The sequence below is a fragment of the Zootoca vivipara genome, chromosome 10 (assembly GCF_965207765.1).
Source record: "Zootoca vivipara chromosome 10, rZooViv2.hap1.1, whole genome shotgun sequence".
Classification (NCBI taxonomy): domain Eukaryota; kingdom Metazoa; phylum Chordata; class Lepidosauria; order Squamata; family Lacertidae; genus Zootoca; species Zootoca vivipara.
This window is the reverse complement of record NC_142593.1, coordinates 17214808-17229417: the sequence shown is the minus strand read 5'-3', so window position 1 is coordinate 17229417 and position 14610 is coordinate 17214808. Positions and strand designations below refer to the sequence as shown.

General features: G+C 41.1%; 1 protein-coding gene across 4 annotated transcripts in view; it reads left to right on the top strand.

Moving 5' to 3' along the window:
* Positions 1 to 14610, top strand: part of PRR16 (proline rich 16) — a 120422-nt gene that overhangs the window by 80896 nt on the left and 24916 nt on the right. Inside the window, exons 2-3 of one of the 4 annotated variants that reach the window (XM_088652627.1) lie at positions 982 to 1213; positions 5175 to 6073. In XM_088652627.1, coding sequence (XP_088508753.1) covers positions 5226 to 5933 — 708 coding nt within the window. In that variant the 5' untranslated portion in view covers positions 982 to 1213; positions 5175 to 5225 and the 3' untranslated portion in view covers positions 5934 to 6073. Of the gene's footprint in view, positions 1 to 863; positions 1214 to 5174; positions 6074 to 14610 lie in introns of those variants that run through there. The other 3 variants (XM_088652626.1, XM_088652625.1, XM_088652624.1) reach the window with 3 other exon arrangements.

Below are 14610 nucleotides of genomic sequence, written 5' to 3'. Positions count from 1 at the left end.
CTGTACATTTTTAAAGGGGGAATACGGGAACAAATTTTTGCATGAACACTTCATAGCCAGGACATGTATTTCGTATTTGAGCATCCGTATGAGAGGGCACAAAAATCCAATGAGAAGCAAGTCTAAGATTTCTAAAGTTATCGCTGCTAGAGGGGAGCAGGTGTTTATTTTTTCAAGGTAAGAAGGCTGCAATGAAGCCATGCCTTAGCATAGAAAGAATAGGTTAGTATGATACTATCTGATCATGTGGCTGACCTTTGACTTCTACCCTGAGGTAAAATTATTCTACTTTGTTTCTACTGCATTTTTCTGTTCAGGTTGTTTTACATCAAAAGCATACAATATTTTTACCTTTTTCATTAATATTTTTAAAGCTGAAGCCTGGAGAAACCGCTTCATCTTGTGGAGTTTTTGATTTGGGATTCAGGACTTATTCAACTAGAAATTAAGATGTAAATCAAGACTTGAAGCAAAGGAAGAGTGCTTTAAAATCAGTGCGGTGGAAATAGAGGATAGGAGGTGGCTATTTTGTTTCTGTATTGAAATGTTACTAAAGCGTTAAAACTTTTGAAATTCATTTTTTTCTTAAAGAAAAAGTATTTTTTTAAAATTTCTGCCAGAATTACAGACCAGTATATTTAATGTATCAGAGTTCTCGTATACTTAAACAGATTACTCATGTTTTTGTTTGTGTGCGCACTGCTGGGGAAGGAAGAAATTAAGACACATGTGTGCACCCATGCATCTGGGCAGGACAGGCTATAGAATTTAAATGGGTGTAATTTGTCAGTTTGCATTTCTTAGTGCAGAAAGTATTGATCTGATGTGTAGAGATCTTTCCTATTCTACTTAATTCAAGAACCTTCTAGAAGCTTCTCTCTGTGAAAGAAACAAGCAGAAGGTTCATGATGTTTGGGTTATTCCTTCAGGGAAGCTGAGTACAGCTGGCTTAAACTGGTTCTCTTCTCTTTTTCTGTCAAGGTCCTGCTGACTATAAAAATACAGTCATACCTCGGTTTGCGACCGCCTCCGTTTGCGACTGATCGGTTTGTGACCGCCGCGGACCCGGAAGTGTTTACATCCAGGTTCCACAGCGTGCACATGCGCAGAAGTGCTCTATCGGTGCTTCACGCGCACACAGAAGAGCCCCTCGGTTTACGATGAACTTGGGGAGCGACTGGCTCCCCGGAACGAATTGTGGTCACAAACCGAGGTATGACTGTAGGCCAGGAGGAGCCTGGGTTTCACTTTCTCTTGCCATTCCTTCTGGTGTGGTGTTCTGTACATGGTATGCTTAGTGTTCAGACTTATTATAAAGTTATTGTAAGTTTAAGTTGAGTCTGCTGCAACTGGATTTCTTATGGACAGGGCCATTTCTGAATGCATTGGATTTGTGATCATTATGCTCATTTGCCTTCAGTAGCAGTAAAAGCCTCTGGTCTATTTTTGGGGTATCCTGCAATGTGTTTAAATTGTTACTCTGCTAACTATACATTGGAATCTACTCTGGATCAATATTGAGTAGAATTCCAGGACAGCAATTACCTCCTTATCATTGTGAACTTAATAGTATCCCCCCTGAATGTAAGCTAAACGGCCAAATCTTATTAAGCTCTTCCACCGAGGCTTATGAGATGCTTCCCTATAGGAGAAATAGGCTGAGGTATGGAGGAGAATTATACCGGGTCACACGTTTTGGAGAGCTGCTACCAGGTGTAGACTAACCTGCTGTTATCTGCAGGGTATCTTGAAGACTAGCTCTGCTGCATACAAAACTGAACTAGATAGGAAGTCTTATATGGTACAAGGCAACGTCCTGTGTTCCCTTTTGTACATTCAAAAAGTGCTCACCATCTCTGGATGGCGGGGCTGGGAAGCATGCCTAATAGAGATATTAGGCAGCTGCTACCACCTGAGTAGGCAACACAGGGCTAAATGTGCCAATGATACGAATCAATACAAGGCAGATCCATATCCTTGACAAACAATATTCTGCTTCTACTGAAGTTGCAATGATGCTTTTGAAAATTTAACTGGATTTGGAGGCTCCATATATCAAGCCTGCAGTGTCACATCCAGATTGATTTCAGGGCATGTTTGCTCAATGAATATTAGCACTGAAGTTTTTTTCCTCTGTCTGCATCAGATTGCAAAAATGGAGTTTGTCAAGAACTGGCAGGCAACAATACGTGACTGATGTACTGTACTGCATTTGGCTTGGTAGGTTGCTCACTGTGCAGACCCAACTTGTAATGTGATTTGTCAATCAAAGCTGGGCCTTCTGGAGCTTGGTTTGATTGGATCTAGAATTAGTTTGCAAACTCAAAAGCACACAAATGAAAAATAAGTTGCATTGGATGGAATTTGCATATTAAACATCGTCAGTGTTGTGGCTGTGATTGCATACACACAGCATTTTGTTCTAGTATCAAAATGGAGACTGAGTAGTTGTTTTGTCCACACACAGTGTAGATCTATTTCATATTACTTGCCCCTGAAATGCATTTCTTGAGAAACTGGGTTCATTTCAAAATAAAAGCTCATTTCAGATTGAAATGTCTGCCTTGGTTTCCCCCATCTGTCTGTCTGGTTGTTTTAACTGTATCTAATTTTGAAATTGTTTTATGGGTCTTTGGACTGCAATAAAGGATTGATTGATTGACTCTGAATTATGTGTCCATTTGGAAGCAGATGCAGGTGATTTTGGCAATGGAGATGGTGGTAAACTCCCTTTCCCCCAATAATGTAATGGGTGAGGGCATATACCAAGATTGAGATTTCCACTTCCTTCTTCATTCAGCTGGGGTATTTCCAGGGAAGAAAAGTCATGGGAAAGGGGAGTGTTTTCAAATGAGTGTCAGGTAACCTCACCCACTGTTGTGGATGGCAGGGTCTTGAATCAATCTAGATTGAAAGTGGCATGTTGAGAATTATCATGAACAATTGCAGGTGGAAAAATATACACTTTTGTGCTACAGAAGGCTTAGCGTGTGTTGAACTGCTGTGGTCCTTGATCACTTGTACTACTTGCAGGCTTAACCCAGGGTAATTGTTGCTTATTTTTGTTACCCCTCCCCCCAATAAAATTTATTTTAAGCAATTTCATAAAACGTAATCAGTGTAACCTTAACAATGGCTCTGTTGTACCCTTCATTGAGCTAAATTATTGGATACTTTAGACCAGGCATGTTCAAAGTCCATTTCGGGGGCCTAATGTGGCCCACCGGTCGGTTTAATCCAGCCCCTGTTGGCAGTTTACTTCATGGGGTAAAATCCTAAACAAAGCTCAACAACCAATACAAAGCTCAACAACAACTTCAATCCTAAAAAGAGCTCAACAACTTTGGGGTAAAATTGTAGAAATAGCTCAACAACCTCAATCCTAAAAAATAGTCACACATGTTCACTTCATCAAATCTGGCCCTCTTTGAAAAAAGTTTGGACACCCCTGCTTTAGACATTTTCAATTCATGCAAATAGTGCCAACACTTACAAATTGGAATAAATGCAATGCACATCTGTCAAAGATAACTGTTTGAAGGTATCATATCAGTTATCTCAAAAAGGCATTGTGTTAACGAAAACCACATTATTGGACTTTGGTATACAAAAAAGGCTTTAGAAGGTGATCTTTATAACCTGAAATAGTAATTTATGAATTTATGAACAGGTGTGAACTGTACACTGTGGCAAACTATAAATATGTGAGTTTTGAATTTAATTATGGAAATTAAGTTAAATTAGAGGATGCAGTAGTAAAAACAAAACAGGTGCGACACATAGAACAATAACTAAAAACAATGGGGAGGGAATCCAAAGATCTATAATTCTCACATCTTTTGATTTGGGGAATGCATCTAGGAAGTGGTCCGTTTAGAAGAAAAAATTGTGGAATATATGTACAGCCATATTTTTCTGCAATTGTGTAAGAAACTACAGTGACCCTGAGAACTTGAAATGTAATCCTTTTTCTATGCTCTGAGAGAATATGAAAGAGCTGAGAAATGAGGGGGGGGCTTTAAACATTCCCCTTTCTTTGTACTCTAATAGCTGTAAACCAATCTTTAATCTTTTAATATTTTTCTATTTTCTTTTTTAAAAAAAGACTTGGTTAACATTCTCTGCAGAGATGGAAAACAGCAAAAGGATAATTGCTTGAAATTATTTGCACATACATTTTTACTTTCTCTGGCGGGGTTTTCCTGAGCATCCCTCCCCCTTTCCCCATGTTGCCTATTTTTCAGTCAGCTTAGCAAAAGAATTTGGCCACAATCACCTGGGATGCTTCACCTTCTGAAATGCTTCTTGGAGGGGAGTCATGCAGGAGTATGTGCTCTGAATGCACAGTATCCCAGTCTCAGCTCCTGCTATCTCCAACCTATTTTATTTTATTTTTGTTTTTAGCAGCAGGGAATGTGCAATTGCTCTGCCTAAAATCAGGGACAGATTCTGCCCTTCAGATGACACAGTACTGGGCTAGGTGGTTTGAAAGGATCACTTGGGATAATGGAAGCATAGAAAAAGAAGGAAAAGCCTCAAAATGATGCCTAAAGTAGGAATGTATAAAAGATACAATATGCTTAGCATATTTTGGTGGAAGCAACAGAGGTGAGTGTTTGAGGGAGGGAGGGAGAGACAGTCTGTCATCAGTAATGGACTGAACCAGGGTGAACAAATTGAAACTTAATCCAGACGAGACAGAGATGTTCTTCTTGGTCAATTGGAAGCAGAACAGGGAATAGGGATTTAGCCTGTGCTGAATGGAGTAGCACTCTCCCTGAAGACACAAGTTTGCATTTTGGGCGTGCTCCTGGTTTCTGAGGAATTTTAATAAGTACACATAATATTATTTTTACATTAAACAGAATTTAGAATACAAAGAACCACTATTCTATGAAACTGCATGTTCAGTTTTTATGCCTTTTACCAGCTACCCCCCCAACCTGATGCCCTCCAAACTTTCTTGGACTCCAGCTCCCATCATCACTGACCATTGGGCATGCTGGCCGAGCCGGTGGAATATGTAGTCCAACAACATCTGGAGGGCACCAGGCTGTGGAAGCCTTCCTTGAACATTTGAGCGAAGGCAAAGATGATGGCGAGCGGGTTTGCCTTTCCTTTACCACCACCCCCTCCCCAGTTTTTATTACAATTTGTGTTTGGTTTCTGTGCAGGTGGTTGACCAGATTGACACCCTGACTTCTGACTTGCAGCTGGAGGATGAGATGACAGACAGCTCAAAAACGGACACGTTGAACAGCAGCTCAAGTAGCACAACAGCATCCAGTTTGGAGAAAGTCAAAGTCCGAGCCAACGCGCCGCTCATCAAGCCCCCGGCCCACCCTTCTGCCATTCTCACCGTGCTGCGGAAGCCCAACCCACCACCCCCTCCTCCGCGGCTGACTCCTGTCAGGTGCGAAGACCCTCATAGGCCAGTTACCCCTGCCAACCCTGTAAAGACTAATGGGACTCTACTACGAAACGGAGGCTTACCGGGTGGACCAAATAAAATTCCCAATGGGGATATATGTTGTATACCGAATAGTAACTTGGACAAAGTCTCGGTGCAGCCTCTGATGCACAGGTCTGAGAAAGACAGGTGTCCGCAGCCTGGAACGCGGGAACGGGTACGATTTAATGAAAAAGTCCAGTACCATGGCTATTGCGCAGACTGTGACGTTCGGTATAATATCAAAAACAGGGAGGTTCACTTGCACAGCGAACCTGCCCACACGCTGGGGAAGCTTCCTCACCAATGCCCTCCCTTGCCACCACCACCTCCCCCGCTTCCTCCTTTTCCGTTAGAAAATGGAGGGGTGGGAATAAGCCCCAGTAGTAGCTTTCCTCCTCTCAGACCTGCAACTGTGCCTCCACAAACTGCACCAAAACCCCAGAAGACCATCTTGAGGAAATCGACCACTACAACAGTGTGATGTATCCCACTTGGAAAACTCTCTTATTTTTTTCCTTATGTATAAAACATGAAAAAGGTAATGAGCACTTTCTACTCAAGCAATAAAAAGCCCAAATATATTACACCCTTTCTTCGATGAAGTGGCATAAAAATCACATGGTGAGTACAGAGAAAACCAATGTCCGATCCACAAACACGTTTCATGGTTGAAAATTATAATTTATCATTGTGTAGGTAATCACGGTATTATTATTATTATTATTATTATTATTATTATTATTATTATTAGGAGCAGCTTTAGGTGTGGCCTAAAGAGGCAATTAAATGTTCATTTGGGAAACCATAGATGTGCAGCAGCAATTACCGGTAATAGTGAAGTCAGGTGTGGTTTGGAAAATACAATAATTTGCACTGCCAGGTAGGTTTTATAGTACAGATGTTGACCATTTTGCATGAGGGTTCTGTTCCTGACCACTGAACGTGTTGGCAGAAAGCCCGCTCTGCCCCGTTACACCCCCCCCCCATTTTGCCCCCATTCTTCCTCTTCAGAGTCCCAAAGACCCATGCATCGGCGGTCGCACTTCAATTGGGCATGCCTAAAATGCTCACCACCTGTATGTGATTCTTTCGAAATGCATTTTCTATGATCTGAAACAGCAGAGATCTTAGATCAATAGGGAATTTGTAGTGGAAGCAAAAAAAAAAATGTTCTGGAATATTATACTGTATGTCCTTTTTGCCCCAAGAAAATGTAGGCTGTTATTTTACAACCCAAATGTTCTTCATGATCACTTCAAAGTGCCCCAAAGTAGCAACAAAGGTAAAGGACCCCTGGACGGTTAAGCCCAGTCAAAGGCGACTTAGGGTTTGCGGCACTTTTCTCACTTTTCAGGCCGAGGGAGCCGGCTTTTGTCCATAGACAGCTTTCCAGGTCATGTGGCCAGTGTAACCAAACCGCTTCTGGCGCAACCGGACACTGTGATGGAAGCCAGAGTGCATGGAAACACTTTACTTTCCTGCTGCAGCGGTACCTATTTATCTGTTTGCATTGGCATGCTTTCAAACTGCTAGGTTGGCAGGAGCTGGGACAGAGCAATGGGATCTCACCCCATTGTGGGGATTCGAACCACTGACCTTCTGATCGGCAAGCCCAAGAGGTTCAGTGGTTTAGACCACAGCGCCACCCGCGTCCCTCCCAAAGTAGCAACTGCAGGTTAACAATATTTCCATCAAGAGGAAATGTGGCAGGAACACTTTTCTCAGCATCTATTTTCTCCCCCAAGCCACCCCACCCACCAAATATGGATCAAATGTTATTTGTTAATGATAGGTCATATGCTAAGTCATATTCAGTTTCTTGCTCATGTTTTCCTTCTGTGAAACAATAATTCTGTTGACAGCAGTAGGATTTTTTGCAGAGGTTATTGGGTCAGGTGCTGAAACACTTGAAGAATTCTTTGAAAAGATTGAAAACTTCCCAGAAACAAAATATTAGCATTCACACTCACACACTCTCTATCACTGCCCCTTGTTTATATTCGATTGAATGGCTGTTATTGGGGAAAATAATCTGATGTTTAAAAATGGTTTCAGAGTCAATAATACTTACTTTAAGTATGAAGGTTATGAGGCAAAGGTGATTGATCAATCAGTGAAGTGTTCCTGCAGTAAGGCTTTTGTTTAGAAACGTGCTTGCAATTTTTGATGCATTATACAGAGCATCATAGGAATTGGTTTTACACAATTTTGCCACCATTAAGGCTGATACAGCCCAAAGGTTTAACTTGAAAATCAGTTGAAGAAGGATAGCATTGGTCTGCTTTTGGAAAGCAAAAGTTTGGTCATTTCATTAGCTTGAGTTCTAACTTGTGTGAGCATATGGACTTTTGCACTTCTCCCTTTCATGCAACTGACACCTGCTGAAATTCTCTTTTTTGCACAACTATTCAAGGTACAGCAGCCCTGTCTACTTTTTCACCTGGCCCAGAATGGGGAGTGATCAGACACCCACACTCCCCTTTTTGCTAATGGACATACAGTCCACTTCTACAATAGGGCACCTTTACATCCAAGCCATTACAGTTGCAATCTTTAATAATAATAAAATATATTAAATCGAAACAGTGATTCCACTGTTATCTGTTCTTTGCAACCTTGGTCCAACTATTAATCCAAACAATGGTAACCAGGCCACAATCAGGCTAAGTCAAAGCACTGTTAAGACCAATTGATTTCAACATGGGGGGGGGGAGATGAGCACTTGCTTACTGTAAGAATGTTTAGAACACAGACCAGCCAAAAGCATTTACATTCAAAATGCTTAGTGCAAAGGAAAGTTATATTTTATTGAGGTGAAATGTTTCGGCTGACTACTGTGCTTATTAGTTTATACAGTCGTACCTTGGATCCTGAACGCCTTGTGAGTTGAACGTTTTGGCTCCTGAACGCCGCAAACCTGGAAGTGAGTGTTCCGGTTTGTGAACGTTCCTTGGAAGCCGAACGTCCGACAGAGTTTCCGCTGCTTTCGATTGGCTGCAGGAGCTTCCTGCAGCCAATCAGAAGCCACTTTTGGGAACCTTTGGGAAGTCGAACGGATTTCCAGAACAGATTCTTTTCGACTTCCGAGGTATGACTGTACTGAATTATGGCTTAATCCTCAGTAGCTAAAGCAAGTCATCCATGCTTTTGTAGGGGAGACCAAGTTGTTCAGCCGACCTGCCACTAAAAACTTGCTTAGGTTGCAGAATTGCAGGCACTAACCTGAGAGTAAGTCCCATTCAGCCGGGCTTACATCTAGGTAGACATGCACAGGATTTCATTGTTAAACTCTTAGGATCAAATGCACATAGCTGTGTCAATGAATTAATTTGGGAATGTACAAAAACAAAGCCCAACAACTCTTGGACAGATCATGTTCTAGGGGTATTGCTAGTTCAGTGATCTGCCTGCTCTTGTCAATGTTTGTGTGTAACTTGCTATGGCATTTCAAGTGCTGAGGGTGACTCTGAGTGCAACAGCACTGATTGCTCGCTGCTGTGGTGGCAGAAAATCTTTTTTAAGATTCCAAAATCTAGCTGAAGGCACAAGAGCATTCACATTAGGATTCTAGGGTCTAGGCCTCATTGTAGGAGATGTTTTCCCAGTACACAGGTTCAGGATATTTTTTTAAAAAATAAAATGTTAAAGGGTGCTAGGAAACCATGTACAGTGGTACCTTGTTTCTCAAACGCCTTGGTACTCAAACAACTTGGATCCCAAACACTGCAAACCCAAAAGTAAGTGTTCCAGTTTGCTAATGTTTTTCAGAAGCCAAACATGCTCCGTTTTGAGTGTTACGCTTCTGATTTGATTGCCAGACTTCCGTTTTGGGTGCTACGCTGAGGTCTGTCTGTTTTTGTTATTTATTTTGTGTTTTTGTGGCTTTTTTGTTTTGTTTTTGTGACTATGTGGAACCCAGTTCAGCTACTGATTGATTGATTGATTGATTGTGTGACTGCAGTACATTGTTTATTGTTTTCATTTTATGGATCAATGGTCTCATTAGAGATTAAAATTCATGTTAAATTGCTGTTTCTATGGGAAAATGTGCCATGGTTTTGGAATGCTTTGGTTTTGGAATAGACTTACATAACGGATTAAGTTTGAGAACCAAGGTACCACTGTACTAGTCTCTTAACTACATCAACATTACTGCAACTAAGAGTTCCAAAGTGATAATAAAGTATCGATTCATATAAACATTCCTTTTACACATAGCAAATATATATATAAGAATTAAGTATTTTGTACCTGTGAGTCCCATCATTATTGAGGATAAAAGTTTTAGATGAGATGAATTCAGATGTGTTCTGTGCTCTCTGATGATTGTGTCAAAAGCCATTAAAGTTCTGGAGGGAATGAGGCATTCATATAATGTTGCAGTTCTTATATGGAGGAAGCAAAGAGTTATGTTACTCTTTTATTCCTGGATATTAAAGGGAAGTAGCAAGCCAAATATAATTCAGAACAATTCAGGTTTGGAGGTTATTTTACAGGCTGAATGGGGGGGGGGGGAACAGGGTCAAACTTACAGACTTTTGAGTCCCACTGGTTTTCAGGGAGAGATATAAATATTTGTGTTTCTTTTTCTTCTTTTTCTTTTTGCATTGAGAGCTTGACTGGATCATGTCAAGAGTTTATAATGAATTTGCGGAACTTTAACTCTAAAATGAAGGGCATTTCCATGGCATCAACTTGTGACTGAGAAAGAAATGTAAGAACATGTTCTTTTAAATGTTTGAGTTAGAATGAATAAAATTAATGCAGCAACAACACCTTCTCAAAGATATACAAAAAGATAGTTACTTTCGGTTAAGTGCATCATTTACAGCACATTAAATTTGGGGAGGGTGGACTTAGGTTTCTATATATAGAGCCATGCATTGATTGTAACCTACACTCATTATATATTGGAGTCTTCAATTTTGAGAGCATATTAAAACAGAATTTGCAGTTGCATAATTTAATAGAGAGGCCTCAGTGTCACTGTGATTAAGTGCACAATGGTGTAGCTCATAAAAATTGCAATAACATCTTTATCATAGTGTGTACCAGATAGTGATGGGTGAACTCCATTGGCTTGCATTGGCTTGCTTAAACAACCATTCGGAAGAAGCTCATCTTTTCCAAGAGTTTTCTCCCATGTTGTAAGCTTGCCACAAACATGCACATTGATTTGGGAGACTGCAGTTTCTTTTGGTATCATGTTCGTGTTTTTTGCGAAAGCGGAAACTGCAACATCGTGGCTCAGACATTCTCTCAGTTTGTTTGTTCATGTAATGATATGTGCATTGAAAAAGTTAATGTAGTATTGAAGTATAAAGCAGGATTGTTATTATCTTTTTTAAAAAAAAAACCTTCTGCATGCATTTACACCAGCTGGTTTTGTGCCTTTATGTACAGCAGGTTTGGCTAGCCCAGGGGTAGGCAACCTAAGGCCCGTGGGCCGGATGCGGCCCAATTGCCTTCTCAATCCGGCCCGCGGATGGTACGAGAATCAGCATGTTTTTACATGAGTAGAATGTCTCCTTTTATTTAAAATGCATCTCTGGGTTATTTGTGGGGCATAGGAATTTGTTCATTTCCCCCTCCGCCAAAAAAAATATAGTCTGGCCCACCACATGGTCTGAGGGACGGTGGACCGTCCCACGGCTGAAAAAGGTTGCTGACCCCTGGGCTAGCCTGTTGCCTTCTCCAGACAACAACCTACTTCATGAGTGTAATGTTGACAGAAATGCTGGCATGTTTTCATGTACAAACAATACAGTGGAACCTCGGTTTACGAATTTTCGGTTTACGAACACCACGGACCCATCTGGAACGGATTAATTCACTTTCCATTACTTTCAATGGGAAAGTTCACTTCAGTTTATGAACACTTCAGTTTATGAACAGACTTCCGGAACCAATTACACCCATGCTTCGCGTTAAGTACGCTTCAGGTTGAGTACTCTGCGGACCCATCTGGAACGGATTAATCCACTTTCCATTACTTTCAATGGGAAAGTTCGCTTCAGTTTATGAACGCTTCAGTTTATGAACAGACTTCCAGAACCAATTGTGTTCATAAACCGAGGTACAGTGGTTCATAAACCACTGTATATCATTTTGAAAACTGAGAACTGTCCATAACCTATACAGTCAAACCTCGGATCCTTTTTTTAAAATATCCTTTTATTAGAAAGAAAGAAATTAAGATATTCCTTGAATTTTTTTCATTCTTTTTCTGTTTTTTCCTTCGAGACCCTTCCAATGTTTCCCATTAATCTTATCACATTATGGTATTCTATTAATTTTGCTAACCATTCCAATTTTGTTGGTATTTGGACGCTCTTCCAATTTTTTTTGCTATTCATAGCCTTGCAGCTACTGTTATATACAGATATAATACTTTGTCTTCTTTTTTCAAATTTTCTGGGACTCTTCCCAGCAAGAATCCTTCTGGTGTCTTCTTAACAGAATATTTAAATATCTTTTTCATTTCATGAACCTCGGATCCTGAACGCCTCTGTTTTGGAATGTTTTTGTTCCCAAATGCCGAAAACCCAGAAGTAAATGCTCTGGTTATCAAATGTTTTTCGGAAGCTGAACATCCGATGCGGCTTCCGCTTGAGTGCAGGAAGCTCCTGTAACCAATCGGAAGCCACGCCTCAGTTGTCGAACATTTAAGGAGCCAAAAGGGCTTTCGGAATGGATTATGTTTGACAACCAAGGTTTGACTGTATTTAAAATTAAATTAAATTAATTAATTAAAAATAAATTAAAAAATTAAAATATGGCATACACTATCCTCCTAAGGAATTCCACAACTAGCATTTCTCAAGTCTACACATCATTTCCCCTTCCTCAGTACAATTACCTTAATGCCAAAGAGAGAACATCTGTAAAGAAAATGAATGTTAACTAACTGGTTTCTCTCCATTTCCATTTTTAAACATTTAATTTGTGTTCAGGATCTCACTAAGATTGTCCTGTTTGACCAGTGGAAATGTCAGGATGTCATTGCTAGAAAGCAATGCCTTATCAGCCAATAGGAATGTACAAAGCTGCTTCATTGGTTCATCTACCATGGCTAGCAAGAATCCCAGTCTTACCTGGGAGATTCTTGGTAATTACCTATGATTTTTCTTCCGTACTTGGCTTTGTTGTTTCCTTCAGCAGCAACAAGCTGACATCGTTCTTGCTTTACTCATTTTTATTTGGTCCTATTGCTTGTCTTGGCTATGGGAGTGGGATTACCTGCTCTAATACCAGAAGGACAAGCATTAGAGTGAGGGCAGATCCACACCACACATTTAAGCATATGGCATACTCTTACCCCAAGCAATCCCAGGAACTGTGGTTTCACCCTCACAGAGCTGAAGTTCCAAGAAACTTGCCAAGCTACAGTTCCCATGATTCTCTTGGAGAAGCCATGTGCTTTAAATATGCATCAAATGTGCTTTAAATATATAGTGTGGATCTGCCCTAGGTCACTAGGACTTGTTTGGTGTTAGGTACCTGTGGATGATTAAGAGCAAGGGTTAGCACCTTGTGATTAACTTTCGATTGCCTCTTTATTTCATTAAAAAGCAGCAGTGTTGAAGTGGGAGGGGGGAATCCAGATTGGGAATGTAATGTGAGAGGAAGAGGACTTTAACCTTTTACCCCTCCTAAGCAGTGTGATCCGGATCAGGGGGCCTGTGCCTGCCATTCATCCCTTCATTGATTTTATTTTATGTAGCCTCTCAGAATTCAGGCTAACGGGAATATATTAAACTGAAAGTATTTGCTCAACTCTGACCTGTAATCTGCAGGGAACCAACCTTTCAACATGTTTCACTCCCCCCCTTTTTTTGTCTGGAATCCCAGATCGTTCTGATGGTCAAATATGATTGCTGATCTCACTGTTGTCTCTTTTACTCTAGGCTTCAATTATCTTACTCTAGTCTCCTCACATGTACTCAGAACCCTGCTGCCAGAATCACTGACTTCCCTTGTGACTCTGATCATGTAATGTTTCTCCTAAAATGCCTGCACTGGTTTTCTGTCCACTCCTGCCTTTGCTTCCAAAGCCCTCCCTTATCATTCCCGATATATCCCTGCCTGGGATCTCCACTCCTTTGGCTCCACCACCCTTAATTATCCAGATCCCTCTAAAGGCTCTGCCCATTCTCCCTTGCTTGTCCAGAGGCTCATACAGTAAGTGCCTTCCAAAACACACTTCTCTCACTTTATTCAAACCACTCATAAAAACCTCACCTTTTCCACAAAGCTTTCCATAGCCTGCCTGCAAGTCAACCTGTAACTTAAGCCTAAACACATTGCTTCCCTGCTTCCTGTTGACCTCGACTTCCACTTCCTTCCTCTTTCTGTGTCAGATTGAGGAATGCAAGATGCTTCTTTACACTGCAAAGCACCATACAGTCGTACCTCGGGTTACGAACACCTCGGTTTGTGAACAGTTCGGGTTACGAACTGCGCAAACCCGGAAGTGTTTTCGCCCCGCGCGTGTGCGCAGAAGCGGTGTGCGCGGTCTGCGCATGTGCAAAATGGCGCTTCGGGTTGCGTTCGGTTTACGAACTTTTCGGGTTACGAACTGCAATCCGGAACGGATCGCGTTCGTAACCCGAGGTATTACTGTACATACTGATGATGCCATATAGGAAAACAGATAAATATAATAACATATGGTTCACAGCCGTGCCGCAGTACTTGCGAAATTTTTTGGAGCGTTATATTCAGCAATGCCAGCTACCACGGGATCCTGTGGATGACTCTGTTGCTACTACAAAAAATGGTTCTGTGGGATATAATGAGTGTCTCATGTTTGACCAGTCAGCTCTACAGTCCACTACACAAAGGAAGTTGAGAGCCGGCATCTGCTTCTCTCCTTAGCATGGATACTGACACTATCTGGCATCTCCATTTGGAAAGTAACTCACACAGCCTGCATTTTTCAGATACCAAAGTTCCATCAGATGTGAATAATTTTCACATCACTGCCAGTGATGTTGAACTTGAGCCAAATAGTCAGGGACAAAATTTGCTTGGTTCTAGAAAATGGTATGGTTGGCAAACCATACAGAATATTCCTCATGCCCCATTGTGTCTTACAAAGAAAAAAAAACGAGACAGAGTAGGACAGATTCCTAGAATGTAATTATTATTTCAGCCCT